Source organism: Oncorhynchus keta, chromosome 12, assembly GCF_023373465.1.
Source record: "Oncorhynchus keta strain PuntledgeMale-10-30-2019 chromosome 12, Oket_V2, whole genome shotgun sequence".
Classification (NCBI taxonomy): domain Eukaryota; kingdom Metazoa; phylum Chordata; class Actinopteri; order Salmoniformes; family Salmonidae; genus Oncorhynchus; species Oncorhynchus keta.
This window is the reverse complement of record NC_068432.1, coordinates 29,239,787-29,261,715: the sequence shown is the minus strand read 5'-3', so window position 1 is coordinate 29,261,715 and position 21,929 is coordinate 29,239,787. Positions and strand designations below refer to the sequence as shown.

Sequence of the window (21,929 nt, the reverse complement as noted above, 5' to 3'; positions counted from 1 at the left end):
TATGGTCCAAAGACAAGATAGTTTTTGGTTTAAGATGTTTGTTTACTCCATTTTTATTACATTATGTAATCTTCCTAACCACAAAACAGCACAGTGCCATAGTGGACACGGTTTCCCCTCGGATCGATCTGTACCTCCTCTCCAACACATCAACAGCTGCTCACAGGGAGGCTGCCCAGCGTCATTAAGGAAGGTGACTGAGCCAAAGGAGGTCAGCACCTTCCTGCTCGTCGGAATTTCTTATTTAACATATCATTAATTCTGAATTGCTAATAAAAAGGGCTGGGAGCTTATTGAAAGCTTTTTATCACCTCGCTTATTTCACCACGTCTAGCTCTATTCAAATATTCGTAAGTTAGCTACTACTATCATACCTTGCTACCATACCACACCATTCTTTGCGAAGCTGCTGAAGCAAATGAAATATACTGCTAAGTTTCAGCTGGTAGGTTATGCATTATAAAAGCCATTTACCAGTTTGGTTATGAAGAGAGAAAATGTGGTGGCTTTTGTGGGTTTTTCATCAGAACCTTGTTATCACTGTGCTGACATGAAGATTGCACACTTGGCTATTTGTGGATAAGTGAAACATGGAGATAGAAGGGTTTTAAGTGCTGGTGGGCGAGTCTCCTCTCCTGCCTAAGTGCTGCATGTTATTGCTGTTTCACCAGGAGAAAGACTTCACTTTGCTCAGACAGGACATTGTATTAAGCCTAATAAAGTAATGGGAATTGTCACTTCCTCGGGGAAATGTGCAGTATTAACATGGTACAAGCTATAGAAGCTGACAAAAATAAATGAATTTTAGAAGTACTCGCTGACATCCGTGCAGAACGCAGCACACTCCAACAGCCAATAGTAATAGGGGGTTTCTGTGTCTTGGTTTGTTAGTGTGAATATGTGTCCGTGCTTCTTTAGTGTAACAACAAATCAAGACATTATGCAACGAACCAAACTAAGCCCACTGAAAGATACACATGACGTCATCTGCCGTGTCAGTCATCTTTATGGGACAGCAATGCCCTCTGTTGTTTGAAAATGTTTCTGCAGGTGGTAATGTGCATGTGAAATAGAAGAGTTGAATCTAGAGTACTTGTGTTAATCAATTAAACTATACTATGGATCAGTACATAAAGTTTAGTGTAAGTATTTGCTTCCATCCAAAGATATTTATTGGCATCCCACTAAACAAGATGGATTGAGTAGTCCTCTAGAGATATAGGCCTTATCAGACGATCCCACATTGATCATGACAGAAATGTTCATCATTATAGTGCTAACATGTAGAGAAAGACAATATTCATGTCAATCTGTGAATGAACACGACATCACCAATACATGAATCAAAGTAATTAGTGTCAGTGAGACGTAGTATAGGATAAACATCATGTCAGGGGTCCTCTCTGCACCAAACCAAACAATACAATGCCTTAGAGCTGCTGGGGTCTGATGAGGACACTGCTGGGGAAAGATAAAGCAGACATCCATCAGACGGTCCTGTTGCTGCTTCACAGCATTCTGGGAAACAAATCACCCTGCATCATGCACTCTCACTTGCACAGCCAGCACATTCACAATCTCAGTCTGCCTTTACACTAGCATCTAGCCCACTTACAGCTAGTCAATACTGTACAGATAGCTTGGTTATCTTAGCACTTCCAACACCAGGGTTTGTATTGTGCCCCTGATGGATATGCCTGATTGAGTTTGTTTTTGGCATGGACAGCCTCAGTCCCAATTAGTGCTGCATAAATTGCATGAAACTGTAATGGTGTTCTGTAAAAGGAAAAGCAACAAGAGGCTGATGGCAAGGGACACAAACAGGAACCAGGGCTACACTTAAATTCATTTATCATTAGTATAGCTAATCATAAATGCTTATATATATATATATCTCTGCTGCAGTCCAGATTGTTTTTCTGGAGCCAATTGATCACTCCTTTACCCAGCTTGTGCTTCATAATGGAAATATATATAATTAAAACATAAAAAGGGGACATACTTTCACAACACTAAATATAGTGACTAAATTGAACATCTCTTCCAGTTAGGCCTGACTTCGACTTACTAGTCATAACCAGGCGATGACAGCTTCTGATAGACCGTGAATCACCAGGTCACTTTAAGTAAGAGCCATCTGAGCATCTCACAATCTGCTTCTGATTCTCTGGAATTAGTTTTCATATCCTGTCACGATCTCTCCATTCCTTAATGGAGGACAGGCGGTCCAAATGTTCATGAAATGCATTCTAAGTTCCATCAAAACTGCACTTCTCAGACACAATGAAAGTATTAAATATCAACATAATTTATTACATCACAAACAAATACACAACTTTGTCAAAGATGGTGATTCATGTCTTCATAAACACGACCATTAGCAAGACTATAGAAACATCAGCAGAGGTCAATCTCGTGTCTCCAGTGCTACAGTTCAGAGCACTCAGGGTCACAAGCCTGTTTTTTTTAGTTTTCTCCAGCGGAAGGCAGCATGCTGTTTTGAACGAAGCTATCCATTCATTTGATTTTCCTGTCACGCTGTGAGGCCCTGGGAGAAAGCACATTGACTTATTGATTAGACTGGGCGCACAGGCCACACGTCCACCTACCTTATATGAACTCATCACAGTCAGTGAGCTTCTCCTCTGGCCGGAGCCTGTCAGCCAAAGGTCAATTAACATTAAGTAGATCCATGAAATCTTAAAACATCCAATGCATTTTTAAACTGGGAACATTGCTGTTGTGTCGACAGTGCCATTTTATAGACATTAAGAAAGCACTAAATCATCCACCAACATAATTACCACCAACATGGAGTCTGAGTTACATACGTAATGAAATGTCAATTAGTCATGAAGAGTGTATAAAACAGAAATGGGTCGCAATTTAAAAAAAATAAAAATGCAGAAAAAAAGTTCCTAGTACTTATTGCGGACTGTCACTTTAGTGAGTCGTCCCCTCTGGTTCTGGGATGCCGTACCCTGTCCCCATATCCCTCCTCCTCTGCATCGTCTTCTGAGCTGTGGATCACTGCAGCACTCAGAGTCCGAAGGTCCCCAAGCACTGACAGTAGCGAGTCTAACAGGGAACACACAGAACAGTTCACTGGTTACTACTGTGTACAGTTTCAACTGTTCTGCCTTACTATTATTCGACCATGCTGGTCATTTATGAACATTTGAACATCTTGTTCTGTTATAATCTCCACCCGGCACAGCCAGAAGAGGACTGGCCACCCCACATAGCCTGGTTCCTCTCTCTAGGTTTCTTCCTAGGTTTTGGCCTTTCTAGGGAGTTTTTCCTAGCCACCGTGCTTCTACACCTGCATTGCTTTAGGCTGGGTTTCTGTACAGCACTTTGAGATATCAGCTGATGTACGAAGGGATATATAAATAAATTTGATTTGATTTAGTCAGCTGGAATGCATTTCAATTAACAGGTGTGCCTTGTTAAAAGTTAATTTGTGGAATTTCTCTCCTTCTTAAAGCATTTGAGCCAATCACTTGTGTTGTGACAAGTTAGGGGTGGTATACAGAAGATGGCCTTTACCAAATAGGGATAAGTCCATATTATGGCAAGAACCGTTCAAATAAGCAATGAGAAACGACAGTCCATCATTACATTAAGACATGAAGGTCAGTCAACAAGGAACATTTCAAGTGCAGTCGCAAAAACCATCAAGCTCTATGATGAAACTGGCTCTCATGAGGACCACCACAGGAAAAGAATACCCAGAGTTACCTCTGCTAGAAAGGATAAATTCATTAGAGTTACCAGCCTCAGAAAATGCAGCCCAAATAAATGCTTCAAAGTTCAAGTAACAGACATCTCAACATCAACTTTTCAAAGGAGACTCCGTGAATCAGGCCTTCATGGTCAATTTGCTGCAAAGAAACCACAACTAAAGGACAACAATAAGAAGAGGAGACTTGCTTGGGCCAAGTACACAAGTAATGGACATTAGACCGGTAGAAATCTATCCTTTGGTCTAATGAGTTTCCAACCGCCGTGTCTTTGTGAGACGCAGAGTAGGTGAACGGATGATCTCTGCATGTGTGGTTCCCACCATGAAGCATGGAGGAGGAGGTGTGATGGTGCCCTGCTGGTGACACTGTCAGTGTTTTATTTAGAAATCAAGGCACACTTAACCAGCATGTCTACCACAGCATTCTGCAGCGATACAACATCCCATATGGTTTGCGTTTAGTGGGACTATCATTTCTTTTTCAACAGGACAATGACACAAAACACACCTCCAGGCTGTGTAAGGGCTATTTGACCAAGGAGAGTGATGCAATGCTGCATCAGATGAGCTGGCCTCCACAATTACCCGACCTCAACCAAACTGAGATGGTTTGGGATGAGTTGGACCACAGAGTGAAGGAAAAGCACCATGCCTCAGGACTACCTGGCCTGATGACTCCTTGCTGTCCCCAGTCCACCTGGTCGTGCTGCTGCTCGAGTTCCAACTGTTCTGCCTGCGGCTATGGAACCCTGATCTGTTCACCAGATGTGCTACCTGTCCCAGATCTGCTGTTTTCAACTCTCTAGAGACAGCAGAAGAGGTAGAGATACTCTGAATGATCGGCTATGAAAAGCCAACTGACATTTACTCCTGAGGTGCTCAAATCAAATCAAATGTATTTATATAGCCCTTCGTACATCAGCTGATATCTCAAAGTGCTGTACAGAAACCCAGCCTAAAACCCCAAACAGCAAGCAATGCAGGTGTAGAAGCACGGTGCTGACCTGTTGCACCCTCGAGAACCACTGTGATTATTGTTATTTGACCCTACTGGTCATCTATGAACATCTTGGCCATGTTATGTTATAATCTCCACCCGGCACAGACAGAAGAGGACTGGCCACCCCTCATAGCCTGGTTCCTCTCTAGGTTTCTTCCTTGGTTCTGGCCATTCTAGGGAGTTTTTCTTAGCCACCGTGCTTCTACACCTGCATTGCTTGCTGTTTGGGGTTTTAGGCTGGGTTTCTGTACAGCACTTTGTGACATCAGCTGATGTAAGAAGGGCTTTATAAATACATTTGATTGATTGATAAGCAGCCAACAAGTGCTCAGCATATGTGGGAACTCATTCAAGACTGTTGGAAAAGCATTCCTCATGAAGCTGGTTGAGAAAATGCCAAGAGTGCAAAGCTGTCATCAAGGCAAAAGGGGGCTACTTTGGAGAATCTAAAATATATTTTTATTTGTTTAACAAAGTTTTGGTTACTACGATTCCATATGTGTTATTTCATAGTTTTGATGACTTCACTAATATTCTACAACATAGAAAATAGTTAAAAAAATAAAGAAAAACCCTTGAATGAGTAGGTGTCCAAACTTGACTGGTACTGTATATGTGTGCCATTCAGATGGTGAATGGGCAAGACAAAAGATTTAAGAGCCTTTGAGTGGGGTATGGCAGTAGGTGCCAGGTGCACCAGTTTGTGTCAAGAACTCAACAGCTTCCTGTGTGTATCAAGAATGGTCTACCACCCAAAGGCCATCCAGCCAACTTGACACAACTGTGTGAAGCATTGGAATCATGGGCCAGCATCCCTGTGGAACACTTTCGACACCTTGTAGAGTCCATGCCCTGGTGAATTGAGGCTGTTCTGAGGGCAAAAGGGGGTGCAACTCAATATTAGAAAGGTGTAGCTAATTTTTGGTATACTCAGTGTATAAAGTGTTATACATACACTTGTCTTATATTACAAGAGGTATTCATAGGATGAGACAATGTGACAACATGGTGTGTTGGTGGAAGTTACCTCTGGTCTGTGGCTGGTCTTTGGCTCTCAGAGTGTTGCTCTTCCTTGAGGGTCTCTGCTGCTGCTCCAAGGCCACAGAAGTCTGCAGGGCTGTGTTCCGGGCTGCCTTATACTCACTCATCAGACCCCTCTCACGTACAGTCGCCTGTGGGAGGCAAAATATACAAATACTGAAAATGGATCTGTGTAAGAAAGTGTCTTGACAGTTGTCAGTTTCACAAAAAAGAAAAAAAAAAAAGTCTCTCAACATGGTAAACAATAAGTCTATCGGAGGCCATCCTTCCAAAACTTGTCTTGTTGACTGTTGATGGAGGCGCTGGCATTCAACGCTCACATTTGATTGGCTCAGAGTAGAAATGACATTCCCCGTGAGGAGAGGCATTTTTTTGTTTGTCATTTTCATATTTTTCTACCATGTCGGACAAAGTTTAAGTTGTTTTTTTGAAAATTTTCAGGAACACAACATCTGTTCAGAGCTTTAAACATGTCAAGTACTCGTTTCCATCTAGACTAACCCCTTTTAAGCATCTTTCTGCCGACAAGTTCACCAGGCGTTCAAAATGTACAGTACGTGAACGAAGCCTGAGGTTCGTGGCTAACTTACAATAAACCAAGACATGGGGGAAAAAAACAATGAACTCACCAAAAGTAGATTTCTGTCTTTGTCCTTTTCTTGCAGTAGTTTCTGTAGATCCTGGATTTCTCTCTTGGTGTGTTCACTCTGAAGGCATTGTGCTTCTCTCTCCTGCTCCCTCTCTCTCTTAGCCTGTCTCTCAAACTGACGCAGGGCTACCACTATAACATACAGACAGGAGTCCTATCAGTCTTAGCCATATATATTTACACTACATTTCTGTAGACGCATATATGAATCCTCTCAACTCTACATGACCCTTTCGCATTTTGTGTTGAGATGGACATGATGTGATGAATGAGTCAAGTGTCCGCTACCTGCTTTGGTGTGTTCTCTTCTGGCCGTGTTGAGATGAGATTCCATCACTCTAAGCTGCTGAGCACAGTGATCCTCTGTCTCAGACACTCTCTCCTGCAGAGCTGATGGGACAGTCAAACAGAGATGGTGTAAGGAGAAATTCAGGTACAGAACATTCTGTGACATGTCAACAATTCGGTCACATCGATTTCAAGAGAAATTGAAATTTGATGAATAGATTGAAAAAACACAAGATGTTTTAAATTCAGACAGTAAACTTAATTGACTGAATTACAATGGAATCCTGGCATTGTACACTTAAGTCCACCCCGATTCCTCTCTAACCTCTGTCACTGTCCTCCTGTTGGCTGATCAGCTGTGCATGGAGCTTCTCTAGGTTGAGGTTGCTCTCCTCTAGCTGTGTGTGGGCCTCCTGCAGCCTCTGCTGGGCCTCCTCTCTGGCTGCCTGGGCCTCCTGGGCTTCCCCCCTGCTTCGCTCTGCAGCCTGCCTCAGCTGCCTCACCTCACTGTCAACTGGAGGAGGGGGAACACAGATGGTGTACTGCAGGGGTGTCAAACTCATTTGCCCAGGAGGCCGCGGTCAGTCTTCAACAAGGTCCAAAGGGCCGCATGGAAAACTGGTTCTTTTTTCACGCCGTGAAAATGGCCAAATATAGTCTTCAATTCATAATTCCGGGAATCACGGACTCTCCATCTTTTATTACGGTGATTATTAGCGAGCTGGACACAGTCAATGAACCATATGAATTTAGGTTCATTATCATTACCACACTGTTCTCATTTGGTTTTGGTTATTTTAAAAAGTATATTGACTTTGTTCCCACCACGGGTCGGATTCAAACCACCCGAAGTCCGGCTTGGACCCCCTAGCCAGCCGTATGTTTGACACCCCTGGTGTACTGTATTCTGAGTATTTCTACTACCACATAGTCAGGATATACAAGAGGAGGAAGGCGCTAAAAATGGTCAAATAGTACAGCCACCCTAGTCATAGACTGTTCTCTCTGCTACCGCATGGCAAGCGGTACCAGAGTGCCAAGTCTAGGTCCAAACAGCTTTTACCCCCCAAGCCTTACGACTCTGGAACAGCTAATCAAATGGCTAACCAGACTATTTGTATTGTCGCCCCCCCACCCCTTTTATGCCGCTGCTACTGTTTATTATCTCTGCATAGTCACTTTAATAACTCTACCTACATGTACATATTACCTCAATTACCTCGACTAACCTGTGCCCCCACACATTGACTGTGTACCGGTACCCCTTGTGTATAGCCTTTGCCACTGTTATTTTACTGCTGCTCTTTAATTATATTGTATTTTTAACTTAATACTTATTTTTCTTAAAACTGCATTGTTGGTTAAGGACTTGTAAGTAGGCATTTCAATATAAGGTCTAAACCTGTTCTATTCGGGCAAATGTGACAAATAAAATTTGATGGTGCATGCAAATCTACTGTAGGTACAGCTACAGGGTACAAGGAATTCATGTAAGTCTGAATCTCTCTGAACAGATGACTAAACAGCGTACACTGTTCACGGACATCAGCCAGAGCACTCTCAATGAGCTCGGGGGTTCTCTTGAGCTCCTGCCCGAGCTTGTCTCTCTCCTCACACACCGAGGACAGCTCTGCCTGGAGCTCTGTGACAGCGGCACTGTGAATAGAGAAAGAGGACAGCACAACTAGTGAGGCAATGGGAGATGTAGTGGTAGAGGGACAAACTGAGGTAATGGTCTACAAGTCAAGGCATTTTCCTGATTAATAACTGGCCATTGCCAGCTCGGGTTCAGGGAGACCCAGGGCCAAGGTGGTCCAGTGTGGTCAGTTATCATACAGCTCAGAGTTGGCTGCTTTAGTGGACTGCTGCACTCTCCGTAGGGCCTCCCTCCTCATCATTAGACCTGCGAGACAACAGTACAGTGAATATGTGGTCAAACTGAGCCAGAATAAAACAGTGCAAAGAATTATCCACATGCAATTTAAACTCACTGTTATAAGATTTCCTGTAGTTAAGCGGGAAGAAATCATTTCAGATCTATAGACAGACCTTGAATTGTGTCCATTCTTCTTTTGGCAAAGGTCAGCCTCTGGCCAAAGCTGTTCAGACGTGTTTGGACAGTCTCCACCTCTGACATCTTAGCACCAAATGCCTGACTGAATCTGTAGAAAGAAGAACTGGTACTATAACAAAAGATTTGACATCAAATGAGGATTGTAGGGTCGAGTAGTACACAAATTCACCCTGTGTCATTGGACATTTTGTAACAGATGGTATGAGTGATATGGACTGTGAAAGAGTCTGGAAAAGATTAGGTGCCCAGTGTACAAAATTACAGTTAGTACAACTTAAATATCTCAGGCGACGCTTGACTTGTATAGTGGTTGTCAAGGGGACCTGTCTATCTGTCAGCTCTTTACCGCTGGGTATCCTCTGTCATTGTCCTCAGTCCAGCCTCTGCCTCCTGACTCCAGCTCTTCAGCTCTGTGTTCTCCCTCTTAGTCGTAGTCATGTCCTGCTCCACGGCCTGACAGGACCAGACAAACATAAAAACCGACCCGCCACCAGACAACTACTAGGGTCTCCTTTCGGATGAGGTCATAGTGACCTTTTGATTACATATACAGTTAAATGTCAAACTTCTGAAAAAAGTTTAATGTCATCGCACACTGACTTCAGGGTTCAATTGTGTCTTTTGAGGATTGTTTGAGAGTATTTAATCTGGACATTTTAATCTTGCTATAACATTTTTAAAGGAAGCATTTTTTGCATTCTCTTAATACTAATGGGAGGTGCGTAAGAGGTTTTTCGTGAGAAGTGGCGCCCTCTGCTGTGCTAACACAACAGAGGTAATTGGCAACTCCCCCTGGCAACAGCAGATGCATCATGTCTCAACAAAATGGAGGAAAGACATCCTATGAAGAGATGCATTGAGACACTCCCACAGAGGCTGTCCCCCTGCTCCTCCTCACCTCCCTAGCCACCCTCTCCAGCTCCAGCTCAGCTGTTCTGTCCTGCAGGCTGTGCTGGAACACATTGGACTGGTACTTCTCCTTCTTCACCTCCTGCTCCAGAGACGAGATCTGAAGCAACAGGACACACAATAGAGTAATGGATGTTTTTGCACGTTTCGATTATGTCCCTTATCACGATTTGCCTATTTATACATGGAACATTATTTCACAGTGGTTGGAGTTCGTCAAGTTTTTAAGTCATAAGCCTCCTAAATCACATACGGTTGAGTGAAGTTTATCCCTTTCTCCCCGCAGTTCCATATCCTTTGAGCGAAGCTGGACCAACAACATGAAGACCTTCTCTCTCCAGCAACGCAGAACCCGAGTGCCTTTGGGCCCAGCTTTCAGGAGAGGGTCTGACAGAGTCTGTGGACATGACAAAGCCTTTACTTAACCCACAAACCACACAGATATAGTCACCCACACATAGGGGAATGGATTTTAATCAAATATCTGAAAGAAATAAGAGGATTTTGCATCAGCTGTGGGGCTGTGAACACACAAGCATGGTTCAAACACCTTCTCTACCATCTCCTCCTCTTGTAGGGCCAATATGTCGTTCACAGAGTTGAGTCTGACCGTCAGAAGCTCTGTTGTCACCTGCAGAGCCTCCTTCTCTCTATTCAGTGTCTATAGAGGAAGTCAGATTAGAATATTGACTACTTATTACATGGTAATAAGAAAATATGCTCATACCATGCATTGAGATTAAATGAGCCAAGATTCACCTTGTTCTACAGGCAAGACATTGCTGGAAGAACAATCCATTTCTCTGCTTGGTTAAGCACCAACTGTATTTTTCCTTGTGTGTTTCCTTAGAGCACACAAGTAACTTGATCTAAATCAATGTTATCAATGAATCTCCCCACCTGAATGGTTTCAGTTAGTTTCTCTTCCAACCCTCTCTCAGGGGTAAGTTGTCCAATGTAGTTTCTAAGACTCTGCAACGTTGCTGACTGGGTCTCAAAAGCATTGCCCATTTGGCTGAAAAAATAATAACCCAAAAATGAGATACTATCCATGTATTCATCCATTGATCCATTGAAGTTTTGGGATAAAATATAACACCTACCTTAGTTGTTCTTTCAGTCCATCTCTCTCTGCAGACACTTCCAGTAGACAGCACTTCAGATGAGTCACCTCCTTTGACAGATGACATAACTTCTCCTGTACCTCAGAGCTCGTCTGTCTGACTGTGGACAATTCAGTGTCATGGGTGGCAGTCAACTGCTGCAACTAGAGGGAACAAATAAAGAGAACCACAATAAAACTTACACATCTGTAAAAAAAAATATTATTTGCGCCATGTTTGTTAAATTGTTCAGAAAGAAATGTAAACAATCTGAAAAAAATACTCTTACCTGTGTTTCATGTCTCCAGTGGGATTCCTCCAGTTGCTTATTTAGTTTCTGCAACTCCTGCTTGGCCTCTTCCCCAGCCTGCAGCCTGGCTGTATCAGCCTCCCTGGTCAGCCTGTGGGTTTCCTGTCGGCTCCTCTCCACCTCCCTCCTCAGCCTCTCAGCCTCCTCCCCAGACTTCCTCTCCAGCATCTCCAGCTGCACACCACAGAGAGCAGGCATTGTCCAATACAAGGTCAATGTAGTATATAAAGACAAGGTTTGAGTGGAAGCCTGGGAGCAGGGAATTGATTTAAACCAATAGCTGTTTTGAAGCAGTGATTCAAAATTACAGTCCTTGGGGGCTGCAAGCATACCTGACTTGGCTTCTATAGCAGTTCTTGGACCATCAATGTACAATGTATTCATAAAGTATTCAGACCCCTTCCCCTTTCCCACATTTTGTTACGTTACAGCCTTATTCTAAATTTGATTCAATTATTATTTTTCTTCAATCTACACACAATACCCCATAATGACAAGGCAAAAACTGTTTTTTAGACATTTTTGCAAATGTATTAAAATAATAATAACTTATTTACATTCAGACTCTTTGCTATGAGAATCGAAATTGAGCTCAGGTGCATCCTGTTTCCATCGATCATCTTTGAGATGTTTCTACAATTTGATTGGAGTCCACCTGTGGTCAATTCAATTGATTGGACATTTTTGGAAAGGCACACACCTGTCTACACAAGGTCCCACAGTTGACAGTGCATTGTCAGAGCAAAAACCAATTCATGAGGTCGAAGGAATTGTCCATAGAGCTCCAAGACAGGATTGTGTCGAGGCACAGACCTGGGGAAGGGTACCAAAACATTTCTGCAGCATTGACAGTCCCCAAGAATACATTGGCCTCCATTATTCTTCAAATGGAAGAAGTTTGGAACCACCAAGACTCTTCCTAGTGCTGGCCGCCGGGCCAAACTGAGAAATCGGGGGAGAAGGGCCTTGGTCAGGGAGGTGACCAAGAACTCGATGGTCACTCTGACAGAGCTCCTATGTGGAGATGGGAGAACCTTCCAGAAGGACAACCATCTCTGCCGCACTCCACAAATCAGGCCTTTATGATAGAGCGTCTAGACGGAAGCCACTCCTCAGTAAAAGGCATCACCGGAGAGAACATCACCGGAGAGACCTGAAAATAGCTGTGCAGCAACGCTCCCCATCCAACCTGACAGATCTTGAGAGAATCTGCAGAGAAGAATGGGAGAAACTCCCCAAATGCAGTTGTGCCAAGATTGTAGCGTCATACCCAAGAAGAATCTAGAGTGTAATCGCTGCCAAAGGTGCTTCAACAAAGTACTGAGTAAAGGGTCTGAATACTTATGTAAATGTGATATTTCTAAAGACCTGTTTTTGCTTTGTCATTATGAGGTATTGTGTGTAGATTCATGAGGAAAAAAAATATTGAACTAATCTTAGAATAAGGCTGTAACGTAACAAAACGTGGAAAAGGTCAAGGGGTCTGAATACTTTCCAAATGCACTGAATAGTTTTGCAATCATGCCATTGTTGCTGATGATGCTGCAATCATGGCACAGTTGCTGCAAGCTAGATGCAAATAACTGAACTTTCCCTTAGTTACCACCACACATAAAACAGAGGTGAGCTGGGATGACAACATACACAAATGTAGAGTTATTGTGAATAACTGTTACCTGGGTGCTGAGTCTCTCTTTGTCCTCTCTCTTTTGGACCAGCTCCACACTGACTTGGCTGAGCTCAGTCTTAGTCTTATATAACTCCTCCCGCATCACCTCCATTTCATGACTCTGCCTGCAATATAGGGTGTAAGGAGAGGGGAGGTAATATCACTGGTAACTTTTAAAAAAAATATTAAGTAGGTCTACTTAGAATAGAAGCAGGATACACATTTCTCCATAAAATGTGAATTATTGAATGAGGAATGTAAGATCTAGGCTACTAATATTCCATAATGACAAGTCAGTGTCTATACACCCACACTATAATACCTGTTCAGATAAGTTTCTTTGTCCCTCATCTCCTCCCTCTGTCTCCCTCCAACTTCCTTCAGTGCTTCTACCTGGCCTTTCAGCCTCTCTGACTCTGCCCTGAAACGCTCTGTGTCCAGTCTCCATTCTGTCTCCCACCTGGAGGCCTGCTCACCTCTCGCTCCAGACCTGTGTGTGGGGGGTGGGAGGAGCAGGTTAGGTGTTAAGTTAATAGACATGGGTGAGAAGTGAAAGAAGTGGATTTCATAAGCAAGGCATATAGAGCAGCACCTGACCTTGCTATGGAGTGGGCAGAATCCTCTGTTGACTCTGTTCCTCTGGAGCAGTCTCCCTGTAACATCAGAATCCTCTGGTTTTCTCTGTGTAGTTCTAGAATTTCTTTTTTGGCCTGAGCCATGGTGAGCCATGGGTTGGCAGGGCCAGAGTCCGATGGGGATGTTGTGGCATGGGTGACCCATTTTATTGGTGTTGTCCCTCGTCCCGTAACAGTCCCTGGTACTATGATGGAGGCAGACTGGGTGCTTGCGGTGAAATGGGATGGGGGCATCAGGGTCCTCTGACTACCCTCTGAAAAACAATATGCAGTATTCAGTATGTGAGAATGTACATGAAACAAGCATGTGACAGAACACCTGCGAGTAAGGTAGTCGCACATGCTGTCCCAAATATAGAAATAGAATGAATAGAATGGACATCCCCATTCAAGTCAATGGTAGCATAATGGGTGGACTGGCGGCCATTGCGACTGTACCCATGGAGGAAGTCAAAACAGCAAGTGTACCCATCAATATAAATTAAATTGTATTTGTCAAATGTTCCATATGGTCCCAATGCCATCCAAGAGGACGGCACGTTACGTTTGGTACGTTTGGTGCAACAGCTCACAAGACAACTTACGCTGCTGTATAACTTAGAAAATTATATAACTTAAAAAAGTAATTGGTTAGCAATGCTACTTATGTTCTATGTAACGTTAGGCGCAGCTGGCGTTAGCTTCCGGGTAGCTAGCCAACTAACTAACTTAGCTAGCTAGATTTTTAGGACTTACTTGAGACACTTGATGCCACAAAATCGGACGGGGCATTCAGCTTCTCATCCTCATTGCATCTTTCCATCAGAGAATCGTAAAATGACCACTGTTCTAAAACAAGTTACAAAAGAGTACACTTTGTATTGTGCGCGGGATCATTTTGAACAACACTTTCATGGCGACGCGTCGCTGCAACGACTCTTCCTGTTTACGTAGTTACGTGTGATGGAGTAGTTGCGTGGGCGTTGCATTCTCAATCGTTTTGGTAAACGGCAATAGATTTTTTTAAACATTTATGTATATCGATCAAATCAAGTCAAATTGTATTTGTCACATGCGCCGAATACAACAGGTGAAGACCTTACAGTGAAATGCTTACTTACTACAAGCCCTTAACAAACAATGCAGTTTTAAGAAAATACCCCAAAAAGTAAGAGATAAAAATAACAAATAATTAAATAACAGCATTAAAATAACAATAGCGGTGCTATATATAGGGGGTACCAGTACAGAGTCAATGTGCGAGGGCACCGGTGTCGAGGTAATTGAGATAATATGTACATGTAGGTAAAGTTATTAAAGTGACTATGCATAGATAATAACAGAGAGTAGCAGCAGTGTAGAAGGGGGGCAATGCAAATAGTTAGGGTAGCATTTGATTAGATGTTCAGGAGTCTTATGGCTTGGGGGTAGAAGCTGTTTAGAAGCCTCTTGGACCTAGACTTGGCGCTGCGGTACTGCTTGCCGTGTGGTAGCAGAGAGAACAGTCTATGACTAGGGTGGGTGGAGTCTTTGACAATATTTTAGGGCCTGACACCGCCTGGTATAGAGGTCCTGTATGACAGGAAGCTTAGCCCCTGTGAAGTACTGGGCAGCACGCACTACCCTCTGTAGTGCATTGCGATCGGTGGCCGAGCAGTTGCCATACCAGGCAGTGATGCAACCGGTCAGGATGCTCTCGATGGTGCAGCTGTAAAACCTTTTGAGGATCTGAGGACCCATGCCAAATATTTTCAGTCTCCTGAGAGGGAATACAGTAGGTTTTGTCGTGCCCTCTTCACGACTGTCCTGGTGTGCTTGGACCATGTTAGTTTGTTGGTGATGTGAACGCCAAGGAACTTGAAGCTCTCAACCTGCTCCACTACAGCCCCATCAATGAGAATGGGGGGGTGCTCGGTCCTCTTTTTCCTAAGAACCGATGTGTGCACAACAATGGGGCAAAACAGCAAGGGGTTGGCTTTAAAGGTTGACAACATGCAAACTATATTTCGTCTCCAATGTTTATTGAAAACATAAATACATTTGCTCAATGAGCACTTGTACATCCTTACAGTTGTTGGTTAGTGACATTTTGCCATATTTGCATTGCCATGAACTCAGTCAAAGCAAGACATGGTATCAAGAACAAGATGAAACGAGCCCCTTTACAATTCCCCACATGGGAGTTTCTTGTTGTTCTTGCTAGCAATCTGGCCGTCCAGAATCATAACAACACGCTGACTTCTTCCCCCATGGAAGCGCACATACTGTATAATCACAGATAGAACAATGAGACAGATATTTCACTGGATGTATAAATGTGAAACATCCGCTTGGCGTTCCCAATCATATGGTAGTGAGAAGAAGTGGGAGAGGATGGAACGAGATGGATTTTGGCCGACATTCTGCAAATGTTCTCATCGATGAAACATTTGATCTCAATACCGTTTTCTGTTCCCAAAACTACAAGCTGTTCCGAAAAGAGTGGACTACGTTTTGTAGACTTTGCCATTTGCAAAGGGTTTCAAAAATCGCGTTGTTTAGAAGGTGTGTTTAGTCGAATGGCGTTATTGCATACGCGCAATTCACAAAGTAGGCGTTAGCTAACGGAAATATGCAGATGATGCTCGTGCTTGGCTCTGCCCACCTCCTTGCTTGTTCTGCCCACTTATGACTAATTTGTTCCCATTGGAAACGACATGCTTGTGGTCTGTCTTGGTTTAGTTCTAAAAAAATATTTGGTTGAATTTTCGTGATGTTGTCAACACATCTATAGAGAATGATATAGTGGCCTCTAGTGGCCAAACTGCCATATTAGCATGAGCAGCGCCATTGAAGGCTTTCAACAATTTCATGTCGTCAACTAGGTGGGACTTACAACTTCATTGGCTGATCCAGCTTTTAGTGACCCTGTTGGAATCATGTCCAACCGGATCATCAGGAGGGATCAGCCAATCGTGAAGAAGAAAATTGACCACTTCAAAATAGAGAGAGCCTCATTGGCGCTGCCCGTGCTGTCACAGACGCTATAATGGCACAGATAGAAGATGAGTACCCCAACAACAAAATGGTGAGGGCGTATACCGGTCAATAAAAATATGAATGACAAGTAAAAGAGCTGATTGGCCAGCTCAAACGGTGAGCCAATTAGTAGTCTCAGTCAGAAATATGAAGGCATCCTCTATGAGGATATAGCAATTATTTTTTAAACGGTTTGAGGTGGGGCTTTGGAAGCATTTTTTAAAATCTCATTTGTGCTTTGGCCACAAATATAAGTATAGGACGAGTCAACAACATTATTTGGGTACTTTTTAAAGTGAGATTTTCACTAGACAGTTACTTTAAAACATCGTTTCCCACTGAAGTTGCGATGGCTGTGATTTTAAAATTTTACCACAAGGGGGAGCTGTCCAACGCAGCATCAGCACCAGATACTGCATGTGTTTGGGTGGGTGATGCTGAGCGCCTCTTTATAATTGAAACTTCTTTTACAACTATAAACCATTTACTATATTAGACCATTCACATTTTAATGTTTTAGTAAAGACATCTAATCAAAGGGTAAATTCCTTATTCATTACCAGCACCATTTTCCCATTCAAACGTTGACATGGTTTTAGCAGAATGTGCTGAATCTTATCGAATGATTCCCATTGATTTGCCAGGAAGACAATGCAGATTATAGGCCTATCCTTAAACAGAATTGGTTATGCTTAGGCTATCACACACACAGCCTACATTTAGACCCTTATATTTGAATTTTAAATTAGATGAGACCTGAATCTGCATCACTCTGTGTCTTTCATTTGGCAGTTTTTCCTAGCCACCGTGCTTCTACATCTGCATTGCTTGCTGTTTGGGGTTTTAGGCTGGGTTTCTGTAGAGCATTTTGTGACATCTTCTGATGTAAAAGGCCTTTAGAAATACATTTGATTGATCACACAAGGGACCCGGGGAAAGGCTACCTGATGCGTTAGATTCGATATAGCCTAATTATTATAATGAAATATACATAATTTTGATTAGACCATGATACAGATACATTCCCTTTAATTCTTTACTGCCTGTCTGTCAGCTCACGCGTATCCCCATGGTTGCTTAGAAACGCGAAGACAGTGGGCGCTCCTGACCTTGCCGTCGTGAACGAGCTGCGCGCGCACAAACCGAAAGGGCTAATATATTAATGTTAATCAAGAAGACAAAATAGAACATGTGAATTGAAAGCAAAATATTTGCATGCGATTTAAAATATAATAATAATGAAATGTGATCATCAGTGCAGTGCCATGAAAACTAAATTATATGGAGAAGAGCAAACCGGGGATGAAGAGTAGGAGCCTCCGTTAGAGCAGGTGAGTCGAAATTCCCTTTCCATGAGATGAAGGTTTGGCAAGATTTTACTACACACCACGATCCCACATAGTAGGATCATGGGTATTCTTTTCATAATATGATGTATTTTAATTGTAGCACATTTAAACATAATTGTATAATATGTTGATGATATTTAGATGTTTTGCATGTGATAATTAGGGTCAACATTTGCAACGTTTTTTTCATCAACCGCATCCTTGGTGTTTATTTGGGCATTTGGAGGAGCAGGGCTGTCTGTGGCTTGGTCTTTTGTGTGAACGTCTGGTTTTCAGTCTCTTTTTCACTCTGAGATTTTAACGCATCGTTGCCTATTACTGGTGAATTAGTGCCACCAGCTCACCTTCAACGAGGTGTTCTGTGACATTATCATCCTTTTACCCCGTAACCGTGCATGTTTTAGTTTTACACTAAAACGAGTTGGACTAATTGAACGATTTGGAAGGAATAACACTGATTAAATTGCAAGGGCACTGGATTCGGCTATAGCACCTTGCGTGCCTTACATAGAGATGAGAAATAAACTGCTTTATTTGCGCCGCACTCCGGTTATCTTTTAGCCATAACCATTCTGCCAATGGTCACAGGCTGCTACCTTGGAATCGGTATAATGCAATTGGGATTCATTAACACAAATTTATAGGCGAAATGTCAAAGCATGCCATGTGTGTCCAATTAGACTCCCCGTGTAGAGTAATTCACTACAAGGTGTCATTGGGGATGTGGTTGTAATTGTGCTTATGACTGGCATAGCCAATAGAGCCACTGATATCATTACGTTATTGTGGGCCTGTAGCCGCCATAACGAACCTCAACAATGTTGTTTTTTCAAATGCATCTTTAAATGCATGAATTAATTTTTTGCCCAGCTTTGGCCCACAAATGCAACATTTGTAGACTATATTCAGGATGTTAACACACCTGTTTTGAGTGTGGTATAACTTATGGTTAATTGTCTGTATTTGACATATTGAGTATATTTGAAAGCATTAGGCTAATGGCCTACACTCAAAGTGACCATTGTTGTTCTCTATGTATTTTCTTAATCAACAGCCTTTTCACTGAAAATTACACACAACTCAGGAAAATAGGACAGGTTGTGGCATTTAGTTGCAGACTTAGACACAGGGCCTGTCAGTATTTTGAAGTGATGACTTTAATATAAGGATATTGAGAACTCTGGATCATTTATTTATTTTCAATGTAGGCTACACACACTGCATGGGCATCAGATAGCTCCCACAGCATTGCAAGTATAAGAGACCGTGGGTTGTAATCTATTCGTATTCATGTCTTGTCGGGAAGTCTCTTCCATCTCCCCTGCTAGTCTAAACGCAATCCTATGTGTTTAGGGAATATACCTCGGCAGCTTTGCCTGGCCTCCTGATTAAACTAAGCTGAGGCTTACTTTGTCAACCTTTAGCCTGTTTCTGTATCCATACATCAGCCAATAAATTGCAATCATTGCACAAGTTGACAATAAACAAATAAAAACAGCGTTTATCTAGCTACATTCACTACTTTTTTCTGATATATTTTCACAACCCAGATTGTACACTTTTGAAGAGGTAGAGGACTCAGAGATATTTCTGTTTTTTTGACAGAATCATTATCTGTTCATTCCAGAAAAGAGTAGGTTCACTTTCAGGTGCCTCAACCATGGTCTATCAATAAATGCTTAAGAAATTCATTTAGGGAAACAAACTTATGCTTGCATGTTCTTGGAATCATCCATACTGACAAGCAAGTACCCAGCCTGATGACCCAGGAGGCTGGTTACACTGTTTCTATTGCCTGTAGCTCTGCAACACTGTTGTTTCACTGTTTTCATTAGGATTTAGTCTAGTGTTTAGCTGTTTCACTGTTTTCATTAGGATTTAGTCTAGTGTTTAGCTGTTTCACTGTTTTCATTAGGATTTAGTCTAGTGTTTAGCTGTTTTCACTGTTTTCAGTGTTTAGCTGTTTCACTGATTTAGTCTAGTGTTTAGCTGTTTTACTGTTTTCATTTAGTCTAGTGTTTACTGTTTTCAGGATTTAGTCTAGTGTTTAGCTGTTTCACTGTTTTCATTAGGATTTAGTCTAGTGTTTAGCTGTTTCACTGTTTTCATTAGGATTTAGTCTAGTGTTTAGCTGTTTCACTGTTTTCATTAGGATTTAGTCTAGTGTTTAGCTGTTTTACTGTTTTCATTAGGATTTAGTCTAGTGTTTAGCTGTTTCACTGTTTTCATTAGGATTTAGTCTAGTGTTTAGCTGTTTCACTGTTTTCATTAGGATTTAGTCTAGTGTTTAGCTGTTTCACTGTTTTCATTAGGATTTAGTCTAGTGTTTAGCTGTTTCACTGTTTTCATTAGGATTTAGTCTAGTGTTTAGCTGTTTCACTGTTTTCATTAGGATTTAGTCTAGTGTTTAGCTGTTTTACTGTTTTCATTAGGATTTAGTCTAGTGTTTAGCTGTTTTACTGGAGGGTTGTTGTTGCCATGCTGCTGTGGCTCTATACTATGCACATGCAGGCATCATGGGTAAGAACATGATTATATGGCACTGTACTTCCTTCCATCACAGCTTTTCATCCTTCCACTCAAAGGTTACGTCAGTGTTGTTTTTCTGATATTTCTGTCCCGTTCATTACTGTCTTTTAAATGAGAGAAAGTGAATGTGCAGTATATTACTAAATCCCTTACTTCCAGATGCATTGCAGTATACAACATTCTGCCTTCATCGATGCAGATGCTTTTTCAGATAGTTCAAATCTTCTCCCCATGTTAATGTCATCCCACACGAGAACCATGAAAGGGTGTTTGTAACAAACATGACGCTGGAAATTATATCGCCTGTTTGTAAGAGTAATATTTGTCCCAGGTGAAATCATTAAAAAAAAAGACAATTGAGGCCAATGAGCATATCCTCTGCGATATATATTTACATATACAGTATTTACATTCACATTCTGCTGGATTACAGACAATACTACCACTCACTCACCAAAGTAGTGTGTTCAAATGGTCCCTTGAGTTCTCCCAAGTGATTAGTTTGCTTTGAAATGATTGTGTGTCTACAGGGAGCCTATCTTCTGTGAAAGCATACGGATGATGAGCAACTCCCGCTCTATATATTTAGAAGCCCCAGTTTTCAAGTAATCTGGCAACATAGTCCCGTCAGTATACTCAGGGGAATTGCAGTTAGCAACCCACCGATGTTTGCTCACCTAACCATTTGTCTCTCTTGTTTGCAGCTCGGTTTCAGAACAGCAATGAGAATTGGAGCTGGAGATGAGTGAATACCTGGGCTTTGTTCATTTGTTTTTAGTAACCATTGGCGCCCAGGGCAGGTTGAGCGATGCCTGGTTAAGCGGAATATAGTAGGTCATAGGGGTTGAGAGGACACTCGAGTGTACATTGGCGTGGTGCAAGGGCACTCACTTGCCCAGACCATGTGTTTGGCAGAGTTTACGCACCATGTGTTGCCTGCACACCTATCAAATCGGAGAGGAACCGCAACCATCGCCACCTGCCATGGTCTTTTAATGTGGATGTTATGTTCCTACTGGCCATTCACAGTGGTGACCAGCCAGAACTTCAACCCGACTGTGAACACCCAGTTTGGGAAGCTGAGGGGCCTCCGGGTTGCTGTGCCAGGCGAGGTCCTTAAGCCCGTTGACCAGTACCTTGGGGTGCCGTACGCTGCCCCTCCCATCGGGGAGAAGCGCTTCATGCCCCCAGAGCAGCCCTCTTCCTGGTCAGGGATCAAGAATGCTACCCACTTCATGCCCGTGTGCCCTCAGAACATCCGCAACACAGTGCCTGAGATCATGATGCCCATATGGTTCACCTATAACCTGGACACAGTGGCCAACCTCATTCAGGATCAGAACGAGGACTGTTTGTATTTAAACATCTATATTCCAACAGAGGATGGTGAGTGGAACGGGTAAAATGGACCAAAGGGACAATCCATGTTGTTTACTGTATTGGCCTTGCTGTCACCTTGCAATCATCATGTTTACTGTATTGGCCTTGCTGTCACCTTGCAATCATCATGTTTACTGTATTGGCCATGCTGTCACCTTGCAATCATCATGTTTACTGTATTGGCCTTGCTGTCACCTTGCAATCATCATGTTTACTGTATTGGCCTTGCTGTCACTTTGCAATCATCATGT

At 42.6% G+C, this 21,929-nt stretch overlaps 2 protein-coding genes across 6 annotated transcripts in view; one reads left to right on the top strand and one right to left on the bottom strand.

Annotated features, from left to right (window-relative positions):
• Positions 1-2,284: 2,284 nt before the first annotated feature.
• On the bottom strand, positions 2,285-14,359 carry cchcr1 (coiled-coil alpha-helical rod protein 1). 3 transcript variants are annotated; one of them, XM_035782462.2, is made up of 20 exons: positions 14,159-14,359; positions 13,386-13,677; positions 13,111-13,278; positions 12,796-12,913; positions 11,099-11,293; positions 10,810-10,973; positions 10,607-10,721; positions 10,257-10,367; positions 9,960-10,103; positions 9,696-9,806; positions 9,144-9,250; positions 8,773-8,885; positions 8,560-8,626; positions 8,255-8,379; positions 7,049-7,237; positions 6,724-6,825; positions 6,416-6,567; positions 5,773-5,917; positions 2,926-3,078; positions 2,285-2,548 (listed from the first exon to the last, which is right to left on the bottom strand). In XM_035782462.2, exons 1-19 carry the CDS (start codon positions 14,223-14,225, stop codon positions 2,939-2,941), a joined length of 2,625 nt encoding a protein of 874 aa, XP_035638355.1. In that variant the 5' UTR covers positions 14,226-14,359; the 3' UTR covers positions 2,285-2,548; positions 2,926-2,938. The 3 variants fall into 3 exon arrangements, with proteins under 3 accessions (XP_035638355.1, XP_035638356.1, XP_035638354.1); XM_035782463.2 differs by having other exon boundaries at positions 2,981-3,078; XM_035782461.2 differs by having other exon boundaries at positions 2,285-3,078.
• Positions 14,360-17,542: 3,183 nt separating this feature from the next.
• The window catches only part of LOC118391257 (neuroligin-3-like), a 33,555-nt gene continuing 29,168 nt past the window's right edge, over positions 17,543-21,929 (top strand). For all 3 annotated transcript variants that reach the window (XM_035782458.2, XM_035782456.2, XM_035782460.2), the window contains exons 1-2: positions 17,543-17,751; positions 21,003-21,684. In XM_035782458.2, coding sequence (XP_035638351.1) covers positions 21,201-21,684 — 484 coding nt within the window. In that variant the 5' untranslated portion in view covers positions 17,543-17,751; positions 21,003-21,200. The remainder of the gene's footprint in view (positions 17,752-21,002; positions 21,685-21,929) is intronic.